Raw genomic sequence first — 25,387 nt, 5'->3', positions numbered from 1 at the left:
ACACCACGATCCATAACGGAACCGTGGGACGGCTGGGTTGGAAAGGACCTCGCAGCCCCTCCTGCCCCAGCCCTGCCGCCTCCCTGCCCGCTCAGGCTGCACAGAGCCCACCCAGCGCGGGCTGAGCCCCCCCCACGCACGGCACACCCCCGGGACGCCCCGCGCTCCCCCGCCCCGCCCCGTCCCGCTGCCCGCCCCTCCTCTTCCTGCCGGGGCGGTGCTGCCCGGCGCGCGGTGCTGTTGGCCGTACCTCCCCGCGGCGGAGGCGCTCAGGGGCGGCCTTGGTTCGGCGCGGTTCTTTCTCCGCTCGGTTCCCCACCGCCGTCCGTATGGCGCTGTGCAACGGAGACGCTAAGGTCGGTGCGGGGCTCCGCGCTCGGCTCGGGCCGCTTTGTGCCGCCGGGCGGCGGGCACATGGCGCGGCCTGGCCCCGGCTCCGGCCGTGCCGTGGTCCCGCCGGCTCCGGCCGGGCACGGGCTCGACTCGGGCGGCCCTGCGGCGGTTCCCCGTCGGTTCCGCGGCGCGGGCGGGCGCTGTGCGGAGCGCTGCGGGGCGGCCCGGCCCCGGGACGAACAAAGGGCTGCGGGAGCTGCCCACCGCGGAGCCCCTCGGCCCGGCCCCGGAGCGGCGGTTCCGGTGGACGGCTCAGGGCGCTGTCGGGACGGGCTGAGCTGGGACCGGGGGTTTCCTGTCCGTCCGTGGGGTTTCCTGCGCGGGAGGGGGGCACTTGTGTGTCACGCGTGGAGAGGAAGAGAAGGACGCGTTCCTCTAGCGTTCCTATAGTTGCTTAATTCTGCTACCACGGAGGTGCAGTTCATCTGTCGTAAAAGCTGCGCTGGTTTGGGTGCTCCTGTGGTGCGGGCTGTGATGGAGCCCCGTGGGTGTTCAGGAGTGGGCTGCGGGGCTCCAGGGGATGTCACAGGCTGCTTCCTTCACCCACACCCCGTGGCGAGACCCATGCTGACCCGATCGTGGAACCAGTGTTGTTTTTATAGAACAAACACTGTGTGTTCTAACGTTGAAAACCACTGAGCCTCATCCTCCCAGAATTACGGGGTGGCAGAGCTGCAGTGATGGGCTGGCTGGTTGATTCTTCAGGTGTAGGAGGCAGTAGGAACATTTTGTATCTGATGTGGTCTTCAGGAGTCTCATGGCTCTGTACAGCTCAGTAGAGGTGTTTTTTCCCCTGTGTTTCTTGTAGGAAGTGTAAGTTCTGCTCTCTTGCTTTGGCCCTGCGCTCTCCAGATGTCAGAGCGAGTGCAGCTGTGTGCTGTGCACAGCCTTGACCCACCTTGCTTGCTTGGCCAACCAGGTTTAACAGGCACTCTCCCAAATAGCCATTTCTGGGGGTTTGTTTTGGAAATAGACCAGGAGAAGACAAAGAACTCTAGTTATAACCCTGCTGAGGGGAGAAAAGCCCTTGTCAGAAACCAGAGGTACCCACCAGGATAGTGCTGCCTGCTGGGCTCCACATGCCCTGCTCCTGTAGCATCTGGACCCCTCTGCATAACCCTGATGTGTGCATGGTATGCACATGCATAACTGTCATGCTACCTGCACATTAACAGCATCTGCTTCATTTTTGAGGTCATTGAATAGTGTTTCCTGTATTCAATTTGTATTTCAAATCTTGGATCTGTGCCTAAAGGAAGTAAAGTCAGATCCTGCCTTGACATACCTCTGTGTGAGCCATGCAGATGGAGCAGTGCTCCTGGTGTGGGTGCAATTGCCTGTGAAGGTGTTTTTCCCCAAATCGAGGCATGTACTGGTGCCATGCCTTGTGCAGGAGTGTGGCAGCTGGTGTCCAGAAGAGATGTAGAGATGATTACAGGAGCTGTTAATTTACGACTTGCTTTGGAGCAGCAGCTTGTCCTGAGCTCTGCTCGAGCAGGAGCCCCTCATGCTTCCCAGCTCAATGCTGAGAAGTCATGAAGAGCTTCTCATTAGCTGTCAGTGGAAGGAAAGAAATTAATAATGACTCTAACCTGGATTTAGGCTTTTGAGGGATTTAGTGCAGTTGGGTTACATACTTTAATTTAGATGGACAAAATGTTTCCTAGTTGCTGTGAGCTTTGGAAGTTCCCTGGGTGCTGGCTGTCCCTAGCCAGCCCAGGGCAGCCTTTGCATTTGGGAGAGCTTCAAAATGTCTGCTTAGGTAGTGTTTGCCAAAGTAAAACCCTTCCCAGTTTTTCCTTCATCAAATTGCACTGGCAAGGAAACAGTGTTAAGGGGGGGGGGGGGGGGAATGCCAAAGGGAGTGATTTCAGGAGCAGTGCAGTTTTCTTCTGCGTGAATTTCCTGGCATCTTAGTGTGGTTGAGTTCACGTTCTTCCTCAAAGACCCTTTGGTGGGGGTGTTTCCACAGAGCACTGATTCTCCTTAGAAGAGACCCATCCATGTGTGCTTTCTCTCCTTGTGCCAGGTTTGGCTGAAGCTGTCCAGCCAGCTCAAGCAGCCCAACAACCAGACAGCAGTGCTTGAATGCTGCATTCAAAAGTCTGTTTGTTTTTCGTGAATTTAAGCAGAAACATTTGTTCTCAATTTCGACTCCTTGCTCCCTGCAGGATGTAATGTCAAGTGAAAGCTCAGAGTACGAGGCGATGCGATGGGGAAACACATTTTTGTCCTGGCTTTGCACAGCGCTGCTGTGCTTGAGGAGCAGGACACATGCTCTTCATTATCATGTGGCGTGCTGGGCTGCGTGCAGAGCTGTAACATGGCACAGGATGGGCTGTGGTGGTGAGCAGGGGGGAAGTTTATGGAAGGGGAAAGGCTGATGTAGATTGCGCTGTGCTTGGATGTGGGGATGGGGACGTTGCATGGGGGGGGATGTGCTGTGTCAGTGTTGCTAGCTCATGGGCGTTGGGCTTTGTGAACTCGCAGGCTGTTTCATTTACAAGTCTCGCCTTTAGTCTGTATCATTTTTAGCCATCAGTTCAGGTGCAGGCACCCCCAGCAGCTGTGAGATGCGTGCTGTAAGGCCACGGTGTCCCACAGCACGCTGACTGAGCCGTGTTCACAGCCGGAGAACACGGGAGGAGAGCTGAAAGATGGGCAGCACCACTACGAGGGAGCTGTCGTCATCCTGGACGCGGGCGCTCAGTACGGGAAAGTCATCGACCGCCGGGTGCGTGAGCTCTTCGTCCAGTCCGAGATCTTCCCCCTGGAGACACCTGCCTTCGCCATCAGGGAGCAGGGCTTTCGGTAGGTGCTGCTGGGCTGGCTGCCTGCTTGTGCTGTGCCTTGCCCTGGGGCCGTGCTGGTGGTGGTGTCCTCAGCTCGTGCTCCTGGTTTTCGCTGGGTGAAGCCTGAGCAGCAGTGTTGGTGTTGTGTGTTTGCTGCTTGTTGTGGTGTTGTGAAATGTCACTTCGATAGTTGACCTGAGTGGCTGCGTTTTAATTATGTATCTGCAGAGAATGAGATGACAGCGCTCTTCAACCTGTTAAACCAGGGCAACTGTTACTCAAGGAAACACATTCTGTGAGCGTCTAGTAACAATTTCTTTAGTATAATTATAAAAAAAATCCAAACCTATTTAGCTCACTGTCATTGGATAAATTGTCATAAATGATGCCAAACCGTTTCTGGGAAGCAACTGAAAAAAACCTCAGTGGAAGTGCCATGCATTGTTAGCAGCAAGAAACCAACCATCCCATTTGTACAGAACTTGGTACTGTTCTTGTTTTGTGATGCTTGCCAGAGCATGCCTCTTTTTGTGTGGGGAAAATAAATAGCCTGAAGTTTGCAAATCAAGGACTTCATTTGTCAGGTAAAAATTCAGAGGTGCTTTGTGTGTTTTCTCTTTGTTAGAGCCACACAGGAGATAAGGCAGTGCTGTGTTGCAGAACTGTTTTTCTAATCAATAATACTTAGTGACTCAATAAGCAGTGTGTTTTAGTAAGTCAGATAGGAGCTCACTGATCTCTTCTGCAAACAGGAGAACCCAGGAGCTACTGCAGCCTTTCTGTAAAGAATTGCTTTCAGAAACGTCCTGAAAAATACATTCTCATGTCAGATTTAGTTAATAATTCCCAAACAACCAAATCTTTGAGCAGTGGACATACCTAATTGCTGCCTTGAAAAGAATCCCTGCAGCTCATTGCTGTCTTCCAGGTGTGGATGGTGGGGGCTCAGAGCAGCACTCTGCTGCTGCAGCTTTGCATTAGGAGAGGTTTTTTCTCCCTCTGTTGAGAGTTGAAGATTCTGCTTATTCTCGCACAGCTGTTGGATTTGTCATTCCAGATGGTTGCTCTCTAACTTAGGGTTCTCCACTCGACAGGTTGCTCCTCAAGGCTGTGGCAGTGATTCCAGTTTATCAGTCGTACCCATCAGTCAATAAACGTCGTGTCCCCAGTGCTGGTCAATCATTTGCATCCTGGAGAGCTCTGTAAACACTGAATTTAGCTGCTGGGTGCCTCTCTGCAGGGACTGTTGTAAGGAGCTCATGGTTTTACTGCAGGGCTTTGATGAGCATCCACATGCCATGGGTGTAGTCTGGTTTCCATATCGCAGCACGTGGCATCAGAGATAAAAATTGAGTAGTCCTAGGAGCTGCCTGTGGTCTGTGCTAAGGTCTGACATAGGCAGCAAAGTGGGAAGTGTTGTTGGGTTGTATTTGCATGCTACATTTAAAAAGTCAACTTGGCAGCTGCAGAACACTGGCGCAGGGTGCCTGGTCCTATAAGGATGTGCTGTGCTGTGTGATCTGGGGGCATTAGTCTGTGGGTTTGGCCACATTTTTGACCTCTGGGACCTGAGGGCTGGGGAGCAATGGGTGGGTTTTATTCCTGGTGTTCTGATGTGGCTCCTGGTGGGGCTGTAGCTCATTTTAAACAGGCTTTCTGAAACCAGCGTAGGCTCCTTTGGAAGTGGTTTAAGCTAAACCAGAGCAAGATATCTCTGTACCAAAGCAAGAAGACACATCACACATTATGTGGTGGTGCAATAAAGCTTTCAAATTTGCATCCTGTGCTGCAGGGACGTGAGGACATCTGAGAAGATGCAGGTCATGGCTGGTGCTGGCTTTCTTCCCGTTTCCCTCCTTCATCTCTCAATTCATTTTTTATTTTAAGGGTTCTAAGGGTTTTAAGATCTTTCTGTGTTCTTGAGTTTTTAATTGACAAGTAAGAGAAGCAGACTTGAAACCTGTAATTTGTGTTTTAACAAGGCTAATTGGCTTCTCATTAAAAAACATTCAATCTATAGGTGTAACTAAATTTTCCTTGTGTTAATTAGTGCCCCACGTGCATGGCTCTTGAGCAAACGCTCTGTGTACTCACGGGGTGGGTGGAATGGGTCACCCTGAGTCCCACAGCCTCTGAGCTGCTCCCTCGTACTCATCCCCAGCAGCACCCCAGCCCTCCCTGCTCCTTGTGCAGCTCTGGCCCAGCAGTGCTGCCTGAGGGCAGAGCTGTGCTGGGCAGAGCTGTCTCTGGGTCCTGGCAGCTCCTGCAGGACTGATGGGCATGAGTGGGACCCCTGGGCTGAGCAGCCCCAGCTCTTGGCTTTCCTCACAGCTCGTGTGGTACCCGCACATAGCGAGCACTGTTCGTCACGATGATGCGATGCAGTGATGCTGCCTGCCCACCCCCATGGACGTGGGAGCATGCAGCCTGCTTCTGCTGGATTAAAAACAGAATGTTGATAGTGTGGGGATGGGGACAAAATGTCATTCAGCCCTGGTTGCTGCATGGTGGGTGTGCTCCTCCTCCTTGTCCTGCCCTGTTCAAGGCCCTGAGGCCTTGCTGGCTGCTGCCCCAGAGCACCTTCTGGCTCATCCTGCTCTCTTTCCCTTGTAGAATATTTCATTTTCTTCTGTGGTGTGAAGTGTTAACTTTCAGCCTTAAATGCCAGCGTGTGGCTCACACCTTTGGGGGCTCAGAGAGCTGGGGGCTCAGAGGCCATGCTCTCTCAGCTCCAGAAATTCAGGAGTCTCTTTCTGAACGTGGCTCTCCTCCAGATGGCACAGGCAGTGCAGAGTGTGTTTGTGTCGCAGTGCTAATGCTCTGTGCTTGATTCTCGCCATCTTGCTTCTCTGGTAGTCAGCATTTGGCTGGGAATGTGAAACACGGCCCTGTTTTAAGATGGCTTATATTTGGCTTTGTTTAACCTGATGAAATACTTCTCTGGTAAACTGTTTCTGTCAGCTGTAGCCTAGCAAACCTAAACTGTCTGCTAGAATATCTGGATTAGAATGTAATTTGGAATGTGGAGTTATGAGTGCTATAAGGCAATGTTGGTGTTCAAATGAAGTTAACAAATGTGAGCTAATTTGATTATCTCTTGTCTGCAGAGCTATCATCATTTCTGGAGGACCAAATTCTGTGTATGCTGAAGATGCACCGTGGTTTGACCCGGCGATATTTACAATAGGAAAACCAGTTCTTGGGATCTGCTATGGCATGCAGGTGCGGTGGAGGGAGATGTTTGCCTGTGGCAGCCTTGCTTCTGCAATTAGCCAGAGTTAACTGGTACAGGACCAGCCTTTCCTAAATAAGCAGTGTCATATGCCATGAATGCAAAAGATATTTTTAAGGTGCTAATTGGTAAACTGATCATGCTGTGTATGCTCTCCTGGTTCTGCCATATCAACAGCGTAAATGCTTCTCGCCTTGCTTCGCTTCTGTGAACTGAGCTCTGTGCTCCATTTTTTTGTCATAATAAACCCTGGCAGTCATTAACCAATTCCATCTGGTTGATATTAAGAAACATGTCCATCACAAACAGGTGAAGTACTTTTGCCCTTTGATTTTCAAGTGTGGAATGTTTCCATCATAGCTCCTAAGAGTGCTTAAGAAAACCTCACTAACAGTGGTGACCCTGCAGTGGTCCTGTGATCCAAACAGTGAAGGAACACAACCCCAAGGGGACAAAGGGCAGGTCAGGTGAATGACCTCTGCATGTGCATCTTGCTTTTTCCCAAGGTTAGCAGCTTACAAGGCCTTAGGTACAGAATATGTCTGGAAAAACTCCTTGAGGAAGGCTGGTAATTAGGGAAACAGTGCTGGCACTCCCTGTTCTAAAGGGAATGTGTTTTATTAAAGGAAGTGCCTTAAAACGTCAAGCAAATTAAAAACCATGTTAGCTAGCTTAAAGCAGGGGTGTTCCTCAAGGCTGACTTTACAGAAATGAATCAAATATGTGTGTTAAGACACCACTACTTGCCTTAGAAAAGATTGGAATCAGTCTAGCACAGCCAGTAAAATATCAATCTAGATCTAAAATAACTTTCACATCTCTGAAACAACATAGCTGAAGGGTGTGTGTATGTTACCAGTTATATCTGAAAGGAAAAAATCTTTGAGACTTCTGAAATGTGAAATGCAGATAACTCACCTTGTCTTCTGAAGTTGAATTTTAGGAAGAAATAATCTGGTGGAGGCTTTTACTGTTCCTAACTAACAAGGATGAGGAAATGACTCTGTGGTCACAAAAAACATGCAAAATATTAGTCTCATTGTCCAGAGATGAGCAGGCAGATCTCAAGAAGGTTAAGCCTACGTGAGGGCCCTTCACAGAGGGCTGGGTGTCAGGTTCTTGTTTAGTGGCTTGACTGTCTTCGTGGCAGCTGGCCTCTGATATTCCACCAATTTGCAGAAGAACCATTTAGAAGTGCACATTGATTTACGCTACTGAACGTGTATTGTCTTGCACACCTCTGCCCCTCACCTGCTGCTGTTTCTGTTACTGTGTGCAGCAGTGCTCTCCAGCTATACTGACAGGAGGCCAGAGGAGGAGAATGAGCTCAGTGCTCATTCTTGAGAAGAATTCTCATTGTTTTGCCAAGTGCTATTTTAAATTGAGTATAATCATGAAAATCTGGCTTGCAATGTGTCGGAGGGCAAGAGCTATTTGTCAGTCATAGTCTGAAGTACAAAGATTGAAGCAGTACCAAATGGTGTCATGCTTTTTCATGTCATCTTTCTGTTTTGGCAGATGATGAATAAGGTATTTGGAGGTACAGTGCACAAGAAGAGCGTTAGAGAAGACGGCGTGTTCAACATTACTCTGGATAACACATGTTCACTGTTCAGGTACACAGATGCTTTGAGTGAGGAGAGCAGTGCTGGGAATACTGGTCTGGAAACTGAATGAGAGGAAGTGTGTTTTTCAAAGACAGTGAAATTACACACAGGCTCTTAGAATTTCTAATAAACCTTTACAACTGTGAGTAGGCAAGTTATGTATTTAAACAAGTATTTAGGAATAACTCCTCAGTTGACTTTTGAAATGTGTTTATGTTTGCTTAGAATGTTACATAAACCCTCTTATTTCAAAGTAAAATGCCTTAATTGAGACACTGTCAAGTACTGCTGCATAAAAGTCCCTGTTAAGCTCTTGTATCCTCCTTGGCAGTGCATTGCTTTATGTTGGCTGGCACCCATCCAATCTCTGAAAGGTAACAGTGAATTTGAAACCATTCATTTTCTACCTTCCTTCAGAATTGCTTTGTGATGTTTTATAAAACCAGATTTATTGGTAGTTCATCAGTGCCCCACAAGTTCCTTGCAGTAATCCTCACAGTTTAGTTGTGCCCAGGGATGCAACATTACTGACTTCTTCCCTGTGGAGCTATTGTAGAGCTTTATATCCTGCCTAATGTCTAGGGTGCCCATTCAGATTGGATCAGGAAAACTTCACTTCATTGTAATAAAAAGTAGGACTTTAGGTATCCTGACTGGCCATGATGGGCAGTATTTCAATGTTGAGGTATTCTTAAAACAGCAGAAAAACCAACCCCAAGCAAAGGAGCAAAAACCTTCTGAGTTCTGATACATTCCTCTTTTTGTGGTGAGTGCATTGTCTGGGAGCTTCAGCAGCTTCCAACAAAGGAGTCCCAATTGGTGTTTCTGAGGAGGGAATCCTGCCCGTGTTTAAGAAGGGCTGGGTGATTGGAATGCCTTTATTGGGATTCCTGAGGACCTCTCCTGGAAACTCAGAGAGTGGTCGCCTCGTTTTTGGAGCACATCTCCATGGGGGAGAGAAAACCAACAAACCACCCACGTTGTGTCTTTAGCACTAAATAAGGAATTTGGGGATTGGTATTGCAGGTAGTTGATTATTTTTGTGGGCTCTGTAGGTGAGAGCATTGTGAAAACTTGCTGTATGACCTCTGTCACTTTTATACTGCACCATGTGGCACTCTGTGTTTAAGTCCGGCCATCTTACTGTTAGTGATTCTAGATTTTCATCATTTTCTAGGGGCCTTCAGAAGGAAGAACTTGTGCTCCTCACTCATGGAGACAGTGTGGATAAGGTGGCTGATGGATTCAAAGTGGTTGCACAGTCTGGGAACATTATAGCAGGTATTTATTTTAACTGAAATTGTGTTTTTATGATCTTTTTAACAAAGACTTAAAGTTACATGTAGGTTGACGCTGAAAAATTTGAGGGTTTTTTTTGTCAGCTACTGTATATTGAATAACAGGCAGCCTCCTTGGAAGACTTTCCTGGTAGATGGGAGACACGAATGGCTCTTAAGTTTACTCAAATGCTTAATAAGATTTCAAGCTATTAATTTGGCTTAATGAAAATCCTTCTTTAAAAAAGAAAGGAGTTAGCAGTGGTTCACAAACTGCTCTTAAATCAGACCAGTAACTAGAGAAACTGAACATCTGTGTATGGTGTGAGTTCACTTTACAGATGAATGATGTTAAAACGGCAACTTCTCTGCTGCTAAAAGAAAAGCAGGTTTGCCTAGCAGGAGTGTTATTGTAAAGCATGGGTGGCAAGGAGCAATAGCAGATTTTCTCAACTTCCCAGGAGGTCTGCTAATAGTGAGGACACAAAGATCTACTACAGATCCTGGTATGGTACTCAGTATTTCTGGAAAGTAAATAAATTGCACCTTTTGGTGAATTACTTCCTGGTGGAATTCTGAAATGTTTTAACTTCCCTTTTTTATTTTAACCTTCTGAGAAGAACGTATAGCTTTAAAACTAAAGTGGAGTGGATGTGGAGCAAATGTTCATTTTGTGTGTCCATTTCACATCCAGTTATTTTGCTTTGCTCGTTTCTTTTCACCGGTGAAGGTATAGCAAATGAATCTAAAAAACTGTATGGAGCACAGTTCCACCCTGAAGTTAGCCTGACAGTGAATGGGAAAATGATCCTGAAGAATTTCCTCTATGATATTGCGGGATGCAGCGGTACCTTTACGGTGGAAAACAGAGAACTTCAGTGCATTCAAAATATCAAAGAGAAAGTGGGCTCGTCGAAAGTTCTGGTAAGTATCTGGAGCTGCAGTCAAACGACTGCTAGCTAAAATCTGAGCAAAAAACTTCTGCAGTTAGTCTGTGTCATTGGGAAAGTGCAGAATGGATGTGGGTGACGTATTAAACAAGTTTGAGAAAGCTTTTGAGCATTGCACAGTTGGGTGAATATGTTCCCAGTGGTGATTTGGAGGAAAAAGAGAAGTCAATAGTCTGCTTTCATCCTTGTGGCTGTATCTGACGTGTTAGTTAATACTTTCTCCATAGACAGCTCTGCAAGTCTGTTTTTTCCTTGTTTTTCCTCATCCTTAGGTTTTACTCAGTGGTGGTGTGGACTCAACTGTGTGCACTGCTCTCCTGAATCGCGCTTTAAACCGGGATCAGGTGATAGCTGTACACATAGATAACGGATTTATGCGCAAAAGAGAAAGTCAGTCTGTGGAGGAGGCGCTGAAAAAGCTTGGGATTCAAGTTAAAGGTACCACTCAGCTGCAGCAAAACTCATTGAATTGCAAGTCAGTAGCTTGGTTAAGAGTCCTTCAGTGGAGCCCCACTTGTCCTGTATCTCTTGTCTTTTGGAACAGAGCTCATTTGGGTGATTGAATGCTGTTAGAACCAGACGTCCTTCCTCAAGGCTTTTTATTTTTCTCTTCTAGTTTATGGGAACGTTGCAGTTGATTCTCAACAAACTACTCCACAATCAATCTTATGACTTCGAGCAATACAGTGAAGGCTGGAGTTCTGCACACATCAGTTCAGGACTTTTTTGTCGTGCAGTTTTATTTTGTTTGGGAGGAAAGCTTTGCCTTATTCATGTGTTCTCTAGGCTGATAAGTCTGGGCTCTGGCAAGCTGCCATGGTGACAAATGAAGGGAATCCCTTCATGGGAAATGCACCTTCTGTCGGACATGGTAAAAGATGCCAGAGATCGTCCTAGCTGATCTCTGTATTGAGAGCCTCTCTAAATTAAGAGGCATAATGCACCATGAGTAAACAGTGCATTGTTTAATTTTGGTTGCAGTAGGGCCTTAGGGAAATAACCTGTAACTGTTTAAATGGAGTGTGTAAGTTATAACCTGAGAGGGGAGACGAGAACTGAACTTTCATCCTGTTTCCTAGCCTGCAGTGTTTAATAAATGGCCCTCTGGAGCATGTTGATGAAAGAAATAATGTGTTTTTGTAGCAGTTCATTCTTGAGGTATCAAACAGGCCTATGTAATATGATCAGTAGTTAAATGACTATAATATTCTGAGGAACAATAGTAATTCTTATTCTTTATAATCTTACACATAAATCTGTATTGGCTTTGCCAACCAATTCCTGTCCTTTCATACAGTGGTGAATGCAGCTCATTCTTTCTATAATGGTACAACAACTCTGCCAATCTCTGATGAAGACAGAACTCCACGTAAAAGAATTAGCAAGACCTTAAATATGACTACAAGTCCTGAAGAAAAAAGAAAGATTATTGGTGACACGTTTGTTAAGGTAATATTTATAACAATTTTTTTTCCAAATGAATTCTAGATGCATTTCCTACCTCAAACTATTTCATGTCTGAAGCACTGTGCACTTGGTACCACGGTGTTGTGTGGGCTATAGATGACTTAAAATGATGTTAGTGTGTTGCCCTAAACCTAAGGTTTTTGTAGCCAATGAAGAGTCATAATGTGAGTCAGAAACACTATGCTATATCCTCTAGTTCCACTAAAAATGAAACATGAGTTTGGGCATGTTGCTGCTGTTCTGCTGGAGATGAGCTGTTTTTCATGCCAGCTGTCAGTGTTGGTGATGCAGGGAGAATGTAACCTTTAGGAAGCAGTGATGTTCCTGTACTCTAAAGGTGCTCTTTCCATTTGATGTTTTAAAAGACCATAAAGCTGTGGGTTTATAGGCCAGTTCCAGCATTAGGCTACAGATACTGTTAGTCTTTGTGTTTATTGTTCCTGCCTCTGCAGCTCAGTAATGTTGTCTGGGCAGTCCATGTAGGCCTTTGAAAACTTTTCAGTTCCTCTCCATCTTACAGATTGCCAATGAAGTTATTGGAGAAATGAATCTGAAACCTGAAGAGGTATTTCTTGCTCAGGGTACCCTCAGACCTGATCTCATTGAAAGTGCTTCCCTTGTTGCAAGTGGCAAAGCTGAAGTAATCAAAACTCATCATAATGACACAGAGCTGATTCGGAAGTTAAGAGAAGAGGTAAATGAAAATGGGGATACTGGTGTATCCTGGCTATCACAAATGTTCATTTTTTATATTTAGCATCACAACTTATGTTTTGTTGGTATAGCTGGCCCATGTTGATGCAACTCCATGCTTGTGAGGCCCTTTTAAGTTCTGCTTAATGTTGTGATTTATTATGCTTCTTTCTGGTTGCTTTGTTGTTGAATTAATCAGAATGTTTCAGTATTGTCCAGCATTAGATGTTGGTGAAAATGTCAACAGATAGATTCCATGCTCTTGCAGTATGAACAGTGCTGCTCACAATTGCTAGCTGAAAACAATTTCCTTGCTCTTTTGTCTTTTAACACTTCAACCTGTGGCTGTATGGAAGCAAAGCCAATACCAAACACCTATAGCAGATGGCTCCTTGAAGGCTTTTCAGACAACTTTAGTCTGATTGAGCTGGAATTCACGATGTAGTGAATCACTTACTCCTCCCTTTGTGTCTCATTCTGAACATCAGTCAGTATGCAACCTTTCAGAATGGTGTTGGTAGGTCAGATTGTGCATGCTATGGATTCAAGCAACAGCAGCACTGTGCTTTTAGTGAAATGATCGTTAGTTCCCATTGAGAGGCATGACTGCAAGTCTTCTCAGTGGCACTGAACAGCACAGGCACCGTGTTCTCCTTTGGAAGAGAGTAAGAACTTGGAAAAATCTCTCATCAGAGCGAGTGGTCAGGTACTGGAACAGAGGAGTGGTGGAGTCACCATCCCTAGAGGTGTTCAAGAATTGTGGAAGTGTGTCACTTAGGGACGTGGTTCCATGGGGTGGGTTCCTGGCTGGACTAGATGATCTTAGTGGTATTTTCCAACCTTTATGATTCTGTGAATCCATTTAAGCAAGTTGAAAGCTAGGAGCAGCTCCGCCAGGTCCCTCCAAGGATCTGTTCTGTGTGCTCTTTTGCAGCTTGTGCATCAAGTCAGTGGTCTGGTCGGCTGTCTGCCAGCAGTATGCTGGTGGTGCACCGTCTGTTTACCTTTTATCTACCCAAGAACCCACAGATGTTTTTGAAATATCCTTCTGTGGATGCCTGCAGATAAATAAATACTAGGAGTTTAGGGATGGTACAGACGCAGGAGATTGAAGTGGAAACTGAGGATGTGCAGCCCAAGCCTTGTCTTTTTTATTGTACTGTTGGTTGGTTAGCTTAAAACAAAACTATTCATGGTTCTGTAAGGTATTTTCAAGGCTTCCTGATTGGAATGAGTTTCTGAAGACTGACTGAACTTCAGCAGTATTTGCACTAATCAAGTGATTAATACTTTTGGCACAAACTTAAACTGTCTCATTCCCCTCTCCTGGGAGTGCTCTGCAAAGCCTGCATTCACATGTACTTTTCTTTGCAGTGTTTATGTGAGTGTTGGCAGCTGATGTTGTGAAAAGCAGGCCGCTCTGACTGCCGTTACCTAAACACTTGAGGCTTTTTGTTTGAATGTGGAAGCTGGAGTGTAAATCACTGTGGGTGTTTTTTATTTGTTTAAGGGTAAAGTCATAGAACCACTGAAAGACTTTCACAAAGATGAAGTTCGAGTGCTGGGAAGAGAACTTGGACTTCCTGAAGAGCTGGTTTCAAGGCATCCCTTCCCAGGTACCAGAATCCATCCTGCTTAGTGAAGAGCTCTGTGCAGTGTCAGTGTTGTTTGGAAGATACTAAATGTGCAGAGTAAATTTGTGTTGGAGAATAGAGCTTATCTATAAACATATAACTAATCTGATGGATTTACTGAGGTTTTTATTTAAGCACGGGATTTTTTTTTTTGAGAAAACAAGTAATTGAGAGCAGCTTTATTTTATGTATAGTTCTCAAAATAACACGTTTATAATTGAGTTATCATATAGCTGTATTTGTTTCTTCTTAGTTTTCTAAGTCAAAGCAAGAATTATCAGTGAAGTGCAGCCGAATGCTGTCTAAGCTGTCCAATATATCTTACTTGAAATAATGGCCAGTGTCTGCCTGCCTTCCTAAGTGGCTGTTGCTGTTTTGAGAACGATTTCATGGAGAATTAACAGCAACAGTTCTCAACCAGAAAACATCAAAATATGTAATATAACAAAGTCCACATTTTTTTAAGAGGGATGTGCTTTTTGTGTTTCTAAAATGGTCCTGCAGGGTGTGTAGTAGTCACTGTGAGAGTGCATAGGCTCACAGCATTGCATGAAGTTACAGAAACTATATTCAGACATTTTCCAGCGAATTGCATGTACTTCTGTATCAAGTAGTTAATAGGTCATAATGCCTCCAGGGATCCTTAAAAAAGCAGTAGAGACTCAGCTGTATGTTATAACCAACTCTGTCATCCAGGCTGCTTAGCAGAGAGAAGGAGGAGGTTGCTGTTTGCTTTGGCTTGCCATCCACCATGCTTTGTCATCCCTAGCTGCTGCATTACACAGCCAGCCAATGTAAAGCATCAGTAATTAGTGCTTCAACGTGCTGATCAGGAATGCTGCTCCAGAGTAAACTGTTTGCTTATTTCTTTGGCTTGTTTTGTTGAGCATTAAGATGGCATAAGCAGAGGTGTGATGGCAAAGCATGGTGTACCTAACAGATGACCTGGTGTTCCAGATGCTGTTACTTCTTTAGATGAAAGTCAGCTTTTCATTTTGTTTAGTGTGATGTTTTTCACCTTTACGTTGCAGGTCCTGGTCTGGCGATCAGAGTGATATGTGCTGAGGAACCTTACGTGTGCAAAGACTTCCCTGAAACAAACAACATTTTGAAAATAGTTGCAGATTTTTCCGCAAGTGTTAAGAAGGTAACAAAACTGTCAGACTCTAACATGTATGCCAGTATGATTATTCTGTAAGGCATTGCTGTGAGATTTGAGTTGCTGAAATTTTAAAATGAATTATTTGTGCTCTTTGGGTATGATGCATTCCAGCCCAACTCGCTTGGAGCTGTTTGGTACAGTAAAGTGGTTTTTGAAGTCCTGGCTATTGGAAATGTCGAGTGACTTCTGGAAATTGGAAGCTTATGTACCTTTCAGATAGTAAATAAATATAGTTCCAGTTAAAATTTGTGGAGGTGAGGAATTCAGAAGATATTTCGAATCTCACAGTGTCAGAAAAAAAGATTTTTCCCTACTTGGAATAATTGTTACTTTCTAGGATGCCACTGAGTGCCTGAATGAGAGCACAAGAGCAAGAAACCAGTGCTTGCTGTATGTCCTGAGCAGCGTCCTGAAGTGATCAGTCAGTGACATTTAGCTCAATCCCTGAACTGCTGTGAGCACCCTTGGTTTCTGTGAGCTCTCAAACTGAGCTGCGGGGGGCTGAAAAGCCACCAGTAGAGAGCAGCAGTAAGACCCAAGTTCAGAACAACTTCCAGAGCTTTTTTGAGGGAACACTGAAGGAGAGCACTAAGAGATGCTTTTCCTCTAAAGCACGTTGAATTGCAACATGGGATAACACAGTATTGCTTTGTTCTGTGTCTGAAATAAACAACAGACATGAGAAATTCAGCTTTGGGGAAGAGAATGAACGTAGAAAAGGAGTTTCACCTCAGGCCTCAGAGGGCTTCAGCTTAAAATACATGCAGTTGCTTTCATTGAAGCTTAGTTAGGCAACCAGATACTTAAATCTTGTGTTGTATAAGTTCTGTCTGAACGTTTGGGGGCTTTGTTTAGTTAAGTTATTTTTCTGCATCGTTGCACAGCCACATACTTTGTTGCAAAGGGTCAAAGCGTGTACGACTGAAGAAGACCAGGAGAAACTGATGCAGATTACAAGCCTACATTCACTGAATGCCTTCTTGTTACCCATCAAAACTGTGGGAGTGCAGGTAAATGAATTCATTCCAGGAATATTCTTAACCTGCTTCCTGGCAGTTGGCAGGCTGCTGAGAGGTGTAAAAATTGCTACTGTGATGTTGATAAGAGCTCCAGAAAATCAGCTTCAGAGGACTGTGCTACCTGTGTTGTGTGTCAGCTCCAGCACTGTGCAGGTGTCGAGGTCTGAACAGACACACGGGTAAAGGCCAGGGGTTGTATTTGAGATATTAAGTGCTGGTCACTTGCACGGGCAATTTCTTCTTGCTGTTCGTAGCCTTACAGATCTCTGTTGTTCTCCTGTTGCCCCTTTTGGGGCTGAGCAGTCTTAGAATAAGTTGGTGAGGGGGAAAAAAAAAATCTGCTTTCTGTGTTTGAACATGTTTTGTCACCCTTCCTTTCACTTTGATTATACAGTATCCTTATCCTTGAGAGGAAAGGAACCACAGCAAAGCAGATTTCAGGATCTGGAAACACTTGCACCTGTGCAGAAGCACAGTGTGTTTTCTTCCTTTTTGCTTCTTTGCTAATGCCATGATGGGTTTTATGGGTTCTGTCTGCATTTGATTTGTAGCTCTGTCACTAAATGCTGAGCTGACATTCTCATGGAATTGCATGCAATAACTTGGAAGATTTCTTTACTGAGTAGTCATAGCTGCCAAGTCTTTCTTTGCGTTATCAGCATTGAATTGTCCCTTTAATTTTATTATCGGCTGCTTCATCTTGCATGCCTCTTCTGTAAGTCCTTGCAGTCAGCTTTTGTTATTACTTGCAGTAACAATATCACCAGCAGACATCTGTACTTTGTCACAGGCCTTCCTCAGGTGGAGCCCCCAAAATATCAGTGTGCAATCGAGTCCCTGTGTTCTGATCCCCTTATGAATTCCGAGCCCGTTCATTTTATGCACACTCATTCATGAGAGACCCATCTCACTTTGGTGTTTTCTCCATTTACTCTATCTCTAAGCATTCTGAGTTCACCAGATGTGTGTCTGCTGAACGTTGACACCAAGCATGGTCCTGTAACTTACAGAATGCATGGGAAGGTGGTGTGAAATATTTTGGCAGTGAAATTGACGTTGCATTAATTTGTAGGGTGACTGCCGCTCATACAGCTACGTCTGTGGGATCTCCAGTAAGGATGCTCCACATTGGGAGTCCCTCGTGTTTCTTGCCAGGCTCATTCCACGCATGTGCCACAACATCAACAGGTAAGTGTTCTCTGCTCAGCACCAAACTGCTTTGATTCCTAATACTCAATGTATTAGTGCTCAAAAGCTCGTCCCTGTTTAATCTGTGGTGTAACTTCTGAACATACATCTATTATATGGAGGTTACAAATAATAAATCCTGGCTTAGGTTTATTTCTGGAAGTACTAACTTAAAGTAATGGATAACGTATCTCCTCATTTTAAGCACTTGGTGAGACAACTTCCAATGTAACATAAATATTGTCTGAAAAATCTGAGCCTGTTGATGAGCTGTGATGTCATGTGGGATCATGTGCTTTGTGTCAGAAAGGGAATTTACACGACACTGTCAGCTCCAGTGCTGCAAGGAAGAATTCCTAAGCTGGGTGGTTTTATCTTAACAGAGGTCTCTTGTGAATATGTATTTTCTTCTGAAGTTGCTCAGAGATTAAGTCAGTTCTGGAAAATACGTATCCTCCTTGCTCAGCTGTAGACTTCCTGACAAAGCTGCTTATAATTGCTTATAGCAAAACTTAATTTTGTCACTTAAGTGACACCCACTGAAAGAGCTGCTGTACTTGGGGGAGAGATCTTGAATCACAAGATGTTCCTCTAAACTGTGTGCAGAGCCAATAGCAGAAGGCACGAGGTCATGGTGGTGTGTGCTGGATTTACAGCAATGCTGTCTTCTTTAAACTGCTCTGGCTTTAGTGCTCCTCTCCTTAATATGCCTTGGACTTCTGCCATACCTGGGTGTGTTCCTCAGAATTTTGGGTTGATGCTGAGGGAGCTGGGGAGAGGGGCAGTGGAGGAGTGCACTGGAGCAGTTGGTCTCTGCCCAACCATGCTTGCAGCCTTTTACTGCAAACAAAAACAGGGAGAGTAAAGCTTGTGTACTTTCCTGCTTTGGATTTCAGACACCTCAAATAACTGGTGTGAATGCATGATACACAGTGAATCCTTCTGTGAGGCCAGTTGGACACTATTGCTTTCTGTTCTGCAATAAATAAGATTAAGAAGATAAAGCTGATGGGATTGGTTTCGATTTGGAAGATACTTCATTACAAATGTAGTAATTTATAAGCAGTAACGTTGGTGCCCTGTTTTGAAAACAGCTATTCCTTAACAAGTAAGGATTCCTGACAGTGATGTGGTGGTTTCCTAATAGGACTAAAGGTAGATGTTTTAAGAACATAAATAGCTTTATTAGAATAATCTTAATTTTTGTTGACATCAGTGTAAAATTGGGGGGGGGAAAAAAGTTCTGTAAGACTTCTGCCACTGAGTTTTAGTGTTTCATTTTCTCAAAGGATTGCTCTCTGGAGTAGGTAATGCTGGAGCTGCTGCTGATCTCTGCAAACCAAAGTAAAATAGTACATCTGACCTGCAAAGCTAGCATGCACATTGCTATTATTGAGTATGTTCATTAATACATCCACTTAACTATGACGAGCTCTAGTTGGTGACTAAGGAGCTGAAACCAAATACTCTCTTTTTTTTTTCTGGTTCAGTTATCTTTTCTGCAGTGCTAAAGATGCAGTCTTTAAGCAGTCTGTTACATTCCACTTGCAGAAAACGTGTTTTCCCACCATCTGCTTTGTTTTCCAGGGTTGTGTATGTGTTTGGTCCACCAGTCAAAGAGCCCCCCACCGATGTCACGCCCACGTTCCTGACAACAGGAGTCCTCAGCACTTTACGTCAAGCTGATTTTGAGGCTCACAACATTCTCAGGGAGTCTGGTAGGTATTTAGCCTTGTCCCAGAGATGAGGCTGTTGTTTCGAGATGCCCACGCACCCATCCTCTGGGGGAGGTTACACAGAGGTGCAGTCACTCCGTGGGCTTTTTGAGTGTGTCCGAAATGTATTGCTGAATGGGATGGCAGACTAGCACCTTTTAAAGGTCTAGAGGTGGAGGGCTGAAAGGCAGGTATTGCTGGGCTTTCTGCTAGCAGGAGTAGTGGTAGGATTGCAGCTTTTTCATTCATCGTGGCAGCTGGAGATAAACCTCACAGATGGGTGCTGCTGCCTCATCTGCTGCCTGTTGTCACACGTGGCACTCTGTGCCCAGGACCCCTCTCCTGGTGGGGGTGGGGGTTTGCCTCAGACCCCTTGCACAGCTCAGGGGTGTGATACTTTGCTGCAGCGTGAGCTCCTGAAGAACCACTGTTAGCCAGCAGAAAGCCAAACTACTTCATGCTGACAATCTCAGTTGTCAGTATTTGCCTGAAGTAAATGAAGTGTGTAAAGAGTCTTGGCATGGCTTCCAAATCGTGCTTTGTTGTGGAAAGAAGGGAAGTTAACTGTTAAATTACTCTGCCCTGGCACTTGGTGTTGTCTAGATTTCATTGTTAATGGCTGGAAGTGTCTGAAAAGGTAAGTCGTTTGTGATTTTTTTTTTTCCTGTGAATCACTCTTCATTGGGCTTAATATTGAAACAGATGGAATTGAATGCTTGTTTTGTGGGTAGGAGGGTAGATCTTAAATTGCAGCTACAGTCAGTTACAGGGTTAACAGATTATCTAGTTCTGCATGCCTGCAAGTTTTGAAGATGATTTCAAGTGGCAATTTGAGTAGTTTTAGTGTATGCACTGCTAATTACATAATTGGATAATCAGTGTGATCTTCTGAGGCATGGTGGTGGAGTCCCACAACTACAGTGTTTCCCTCCATGTAAGTGGTGGAATCACATCTGAAGTATGTGTAGGGAATCCTATGAAACTTCAGCCGTGCTTGTACTCTGAAATCAAATTCGAGCTCTTTATACTGCTGTCTTCCTAAAGGTTATGCTGGAAAGATTAGCCAGATGCCAATCATCCTGACACCACTGCATTTTGATCGGGACCCGCTGCAGAAGCAGCCATCCTGCCAGAGGTCTGTGGTTATTCGGACGTTTATCACTAGCGACTTCATGACTGGGATTGCAGCAACTCCTGGGAATGAGGTTCCAGAAGAGGTAACGTGGGTGTTTGAGTTTCTTTTCAGAGCTTGTCTTGTGGCTGACTTGTTTTAACTGTCTTCTCCCTTGCTTGATTTATTTCGTACTCTTGGCTGGGAGCAGTGTAGTGTTGTGTTGCTTTGGAAGAAACGGCAACCAAGAGAAGCTGATAGTGGTTTGCAATGGGAGTGACAAACTTACAAGTTTTCCAGCAGAGCTGAGCCAAAGTACCAGAGATTTTGAAGCTTTTGGCTGCGTTTAGTGATTGGAAGTGTCCTGACTTCTGGACTTGCATTGCTTCCCACTTTTTATTTTACTGGAGCCTTCTGCTTAGCACCTCGAAGCATGCTGTTTCCAGTTTAGGTCACTGGAACACGTTTCAAGCACTTTTTCTGGGAAGCTTCATCAATGTCCAGCTTCAGTGCTTTGTCTCTGATGGAGCTAACATAGACTGATTACTCTGGAGAATGACTGCCAATGGAAACTCTTTCCATTAGATGCTTCCTTCTGCTATTTTTTTAACCTTCAGAGCTCCCCTTTTTGTTTTAAAAGTGCATTGCTTCAGTTAGGCTGCTGCTTTCTGTCTGATTGTGGGTCAGCTGGAGATGTTGGTCTGAGATGTCTGCAAATGATTGACAGCAGAACAGCACGCAGTAAAACATAACCTCCAAAAAATGATTTTGAAGCCGAAGAGCTGCTGCTTTAAGGGAAGTATGTTGTGATTGCTGCTCAGATCTGCCAGAAAAAAGCAGGTTCCAAATGCAGCTGCAAATATTGTGAAGCTGGAGTTTTCCCTTGTTTTTATTAACTGGGAGTAATATGCTAATAGCTGCAGGATTTTCCTCTCCTGTCTATGGAACAGTGTGAGCAGTGTTTTACAACCTTTCCTAGGGCAGTTTTCATCATGTCTGTTTTACACCCCTTTTACGAATTTATTTATTTCCCCCCTTAGGTTGTATTAAAAATGGTGGCAGAGATAAAGAAGATCCCTGGCATTTCTCGGGTGATGTATGACTTGACATCAAAGCCACCAGGAACTACGGAGTGGGAGTAAATAGTTTTGTTTTTTTTTTTTACTCAAGTACTGTGTGCAGTCTAAATCATATCAGAAACCATTCCCAGTGTTGACATGCAGTACTGTGAAAGAGTGACTGGAGCTGCTACATCCCACCTGACTGCTCTCCTGGAGCGCAGAGCGGCGGTTTGGAGCTGTGCAGGGATAACTGAGTGTGGCTGAGGATTTGTACGGGTAAATGAGGGCGGCGGCGTTGCCTGTGTGCAGACAGATTCCCATTGCTTTGGCCTTTGTCTCCTGATCCTTCCCATTTCCACGTGTTCCAGTTGCTAACTGTCATTTCCACGTGTCTTTGGTTTTTGTACACTGATGTAAAAAGAGACGGCGTATTTCCTTCTACCCAAAGCATTGTTACAGCCTCGAAATGTAAAATGATTTCTTTGTGACCAACGGCTTTTGAACAAATTTATTATAAATAAATATTTTGCCAAATGGAGTAGTGGGTACTGCTGAGTTGTGGGATTAACGTGTATCTGTTGTGTGCTGTTAGGCCTGTTCTAGATGGTTTGGTGTATTAGCTCATGGCAATAACACTGAGTTCCAAAAGTGCGAAGCTGAGCTGCTGGGACGTGACCTCCTGCCTGCCCTCGCTGCCTCTTGCATCTCCTGGTAGGTGTGTTGGTGTGTTGGTTGGTGACAGGCATGTCCACAGTGCACACATTCTGTGTGTGCAGAGATGTCACATCACTGTGAGGTGTCTGTGTGCTTCTGGGGACTCAGCAGTAAAAGCAGGAGTGCAGCTCTAAAAGCTGTAGCACCTGAGCTGCAGGACCTGGATCGTGGTTGTGGTCTCTGACCCTTATGCTGTCCCTTCAGAGCCTGCTGCTGTCTGTGTGCTCACGTTACACTTGAGGACAGTTTTTCAACACGTTTGCTTTCACAGGGTTTTTTCTTTTTGTATGTGATGTGCTTAGCTTGGTTTCTAACATCTTTGTAGTCATTAGTGTGGAGCCACGGTGTCAGAGTGACTTACCCAACCAATGTAGTTTATTCCCATCGTGTGTGCTCTGCTGTTTCTGTAGTTAAGCAATAACTTAAGAAGTGTTTACTTTGGGCACCTGTGCTTTTCTGGTATCTGTTTCCATCCACCTGAATGTGCTGAGGATGTCGTGCAGCCTCTGGCCATGGAAGTGCAGGTTGTGCAGCTTGCTGGGTACCTCTGCTCATGGCACTGCTGCTGTGTGCCCCTACTCAGCTCTGCTCCCCATTTCTTCAGCTGTTGCCTTCCATTCAGCTCTGTGGGGGCAAAACAGTTTTCTCATCTGTTTGGGGACATGGGGTCTTTCGTGGCTGTGGCTTAGATTTCTGCTTACGGAGATGGAGGAACTGGAATAGTGGTTGAAAGCATTCTGTTTTGTTTGGTTGCACATCACCCGTTCCTATTGTTTCTGCACTTACTGCCTATGCATTACAGGAGTTTAGCTTCACTTCAGCTTACAGGGCACAGCTAATTCGTGTCTGGTTTTTGCCTGTAATCCTGAGAGGCTGCATCCCCTCCGGAGGGGCTGCACGGCCCACTCCTGCTGCCCTGTGAGCTGATCCTCACCGCTGTGCATCTCAGCTGCCTCCTTCCAACCGTGGTCTGCACCCACTGTGACTCGGGTGAGCTTTTGCTATGTAAATCAAGTTGTATGCTAACAGCTCGTCCCTTTGTTCCTGGGCTGCCATCTGTAAAAGCCACCTATCAAAACGCTGTGATTGCTGTGGCAGAATCTGTTATGTGGGTTCTGTTGAAAGCAAACTTCCATTTTTAATGTGTTGTGTTTCAAACAAAAGCTCCCTAATAAACTGACGGCCTTAGAGCACACTCTAATGTTGTGTCAGTAAGATCTGAGGATAGTTTTCGTTTCAGCGTTGGTATCTCATAGATAAATGGTGCTGTGACAAGAACTAAATCTTGCTGGTGTGCTGCAGAAGCACTTCAGCCTCCCGGTGCCCTGGCAGTTGCTTGTTGTAAGCAGGCTTGCTGTGGCTGCCACTTTGTCTGTTACCTAGGCAGCAAATAGGCAAAATAGAAGGAATTACTGACAAGCAGGGAATGTGCAGTGCCTCTTAAACCTCAAACCTCCCCGGTTTTGGGTGAGACCCTCTTGGCTGCTCTGTGGATAAATACACAGCACAGGATCTCGTGGTTACAGTGCAGCTGATGGCTGAGATGGGCATTGGGACGGGCACAGTGCTGCCTCACCGTGTGCCCCAGCACACCGGGGTGGAGATGTGTGTGCTGTGGGCTGGGAAGTGCTGCTGTGAGGTACATCTGAACTGGAGGTGTGATGCATCCCTGCATACTGTGTGTGTGCTGAAGTTGCACGTGCACTTTGAGCACCTTCTAGTTGTGTCGGTTGCTTTCGTGTCTATGAAATGGAGCTTGGCAGCAATTCCTGTGCTCTTTTAGGAACCTTCTCCCTTGGCTTTGTTTGCTGGTTTTTGAAGCCAGAAAGGTGAATATTGAACTGTTTAGGCATAAACTATTGCACTATAATGGAAAGGTCTTACAGAAACAGAAGTTGTGATCTTTAACTATGTTCCCCTGTCGACACCTGTGCCATGCATTGTAGAAGTGGGTTGTTCTTAGGGAGGTCAGTGGTGTTATCCCAGCAGTTCTGTGTGTATAGGACAGACAGAAGTGGAGAGAAACATAAATCCTCTGTTCACTTTCTTAAAAACCTATATTTAGCACATAGTTTACAAACTAATACCTGTAGCTGCCCTGTACAGTTGTTCACCTCAAGTCTTCAGTAAAACATGTCAGCAGTTAGAGGAATTTGTACTGGGGGCGTTCCCCATCATTCTCAATTTTTAACTTTTTTTTTCTGCTTGTGAAATGATAAAAGTACTGTGAGCCTTAATTTTTATCCACAAATAAAAATATTATGTTTGATTGCTGGTGTGATGTTTTTCCTCCAAAGCCTTGCAGGATGAGCAGATCGGCCTTGTGGTCTGAAACCTGTGCAGAAAGGGATCTCACACTGAGCAGAGCTGGGTGAGGGGAGCTCGTGGCTGTTAGGAGTGGGCTGCCCTTCTCCTCAGGGGCTGTCCCTGTTCTGCTGATGCATTCCTTAATTGCCAGCTGCACCCAGTGCTCCCTGATCCCATTTGTGGACTGCCAGGTGAAAAAGGCATTAATTAACATCACCGGCATTTCTCTGTGCTTGGGTGTGATATTTGGCTCTGGGCTTACTGCTACAAATTCCACGAGGAGATAAAAGACTGCAGGGAGCTGCTTCCTCATCAGGTTAATTGCAGCAGACGGACGCTGGGTGTGTGCAGCGCTGCTGTGCCAGGTGGGTGATGAGCAGCAGCACTCGTTCCCCTCTGCTGCTTCTAATTGCACTGCCTTTGGCCCACGTGTCATGGTCTGTGCCAACTGCAGAAGCACTGAGGCTGGAAAGCCCACTCCCACCTGCCCACGTCCCTCAGTGCTGCATCCCCACGGCCCTGAGCACCTCCAGGGACAGTCACCCCATTGCTCCCTGTGCCAATGCCCAACTGTTCTTTAGGAAAGGAATAGATAAAATAAAGATGCACCTCTAATGTCGTGTTAAGTCTCAAACCTGGCCGTGCAGCTCTGTCTGGGGTTGCAGTAGGGCACACAAACAGGGATGCTCTGAAATGGGCACTGGGCACAGTCTGGGGTTCAGAAATGTCAGAGCTGAGGTTCCCTGCACAATCCCCGTTCTGAGCCCTCAGGTGAATGTGTTGTTGTGCAATTGTGTTTGAAAAGTGATGCCCATGGGTGGCAGAGGGCAGTGTGTGGGTCCTGCTGGGGTCTGTGTGGGGCTGGGGGCCCTCACTGTGCTGCAGTGCATTCCAGGAAGGGCCCAGGACACAAACAGCAGCAGTGAGCTCTGAGATAATCCGTGCTCCTTTGAGAAACAGTGAGAAATTCACAACCAACTGTGCTTCAGTTCAAGTGGAGTGACATGGGGACAGTGCTGCCAGTCCAGAGCTGTGTTTCCCACCCACCCGTGGGCTGTGCTGCCC

The 25,387-nt window shown here is 45.6% G+C and overlaps 1 protein-coding gene across 1 annotated transcript; it reads left to right on the top strand.

The window, feature by feature from the left end:
* Window positions 1–278: 278 nt before the first annotated feature.
* GMPS (guanine monophosphate synthase) lies at window positions 279–21,512 on the top strand. The gene is made up of 16 exons (XM_065747883.1): window positions 279–356; window positions 3,023–3,204; window positions 6,293–6,407; window positions 7,936–8,033; window positions 9,202–9,305; window positions 10,032–10,225; window positions 10,524–10,689; window positions 11,549–11,700; window positions 12,239–12,412; window positions 13,922–14,027; window positions 15,077–15,192; window positions 16,092–16,217; window positions 17,299–17,414; window positions 19,002–19,132; window positions 20,174–20,346; window positions 21,281–21,512. Exons 1-16 carry the CDS (start codon window positions 330–332, stop codon window positions 21,380–21,382), a joined length of 2,082 nt encoding a protein of 693 aa, XP_065603955.1. The 5' UTR covers window positions 279–329; the 3' UTR covers window positions 21,383–21,512.
* Window positions 21,513–25,387: the final 3,875 nt, after the last annotated feature.

Source organism: Cyrtonyx montezumae, unplaced genomic scaffold (genome assembly GCF_038088225.1).
Source record: "Cyrtonyx montezumae isolate F1298 unplaced genomic scaffold, pur_monq_1.0 scaffold_5, whole genome shotgun sequence".
In the NCBI taxonomy this organism is placed as follows: Eukaryota; Metazoa; Chordata; class Aves; order Galliformes; family Odontophoridae; genus Cyrtonyx; species Cyrtonyx montezumae.
This window is presented reverse-complemented; position numbering and strand designations above follow the sequence as displayed.

What these genes read in the sequence shown, in the direction of transcription:
- GMPS (XM_065747883.1), top strand. Translation starts at nt 330, where the DNA reads ATGGCGCTGTGCAACGGAGACGCTAAG. An exon ending in GCTTGGGATTCAAGTTAAAG is followed by an intron (nt 10,690 to 11,548) that starts GTACCACTCAGC and finishes CCTTTCATACAG; the next exon opens with TGGTGAATGCAGCTCATTCT. An exon ending in TCAAAACTGTGGGAGTGCAG is followed by an intron (nt 16,218 to 17,298) that starts GTAAATGAATTC and finishes ATTAATTTGTAG; the next exon opens with GGTGACTGCCGCTCATACAG.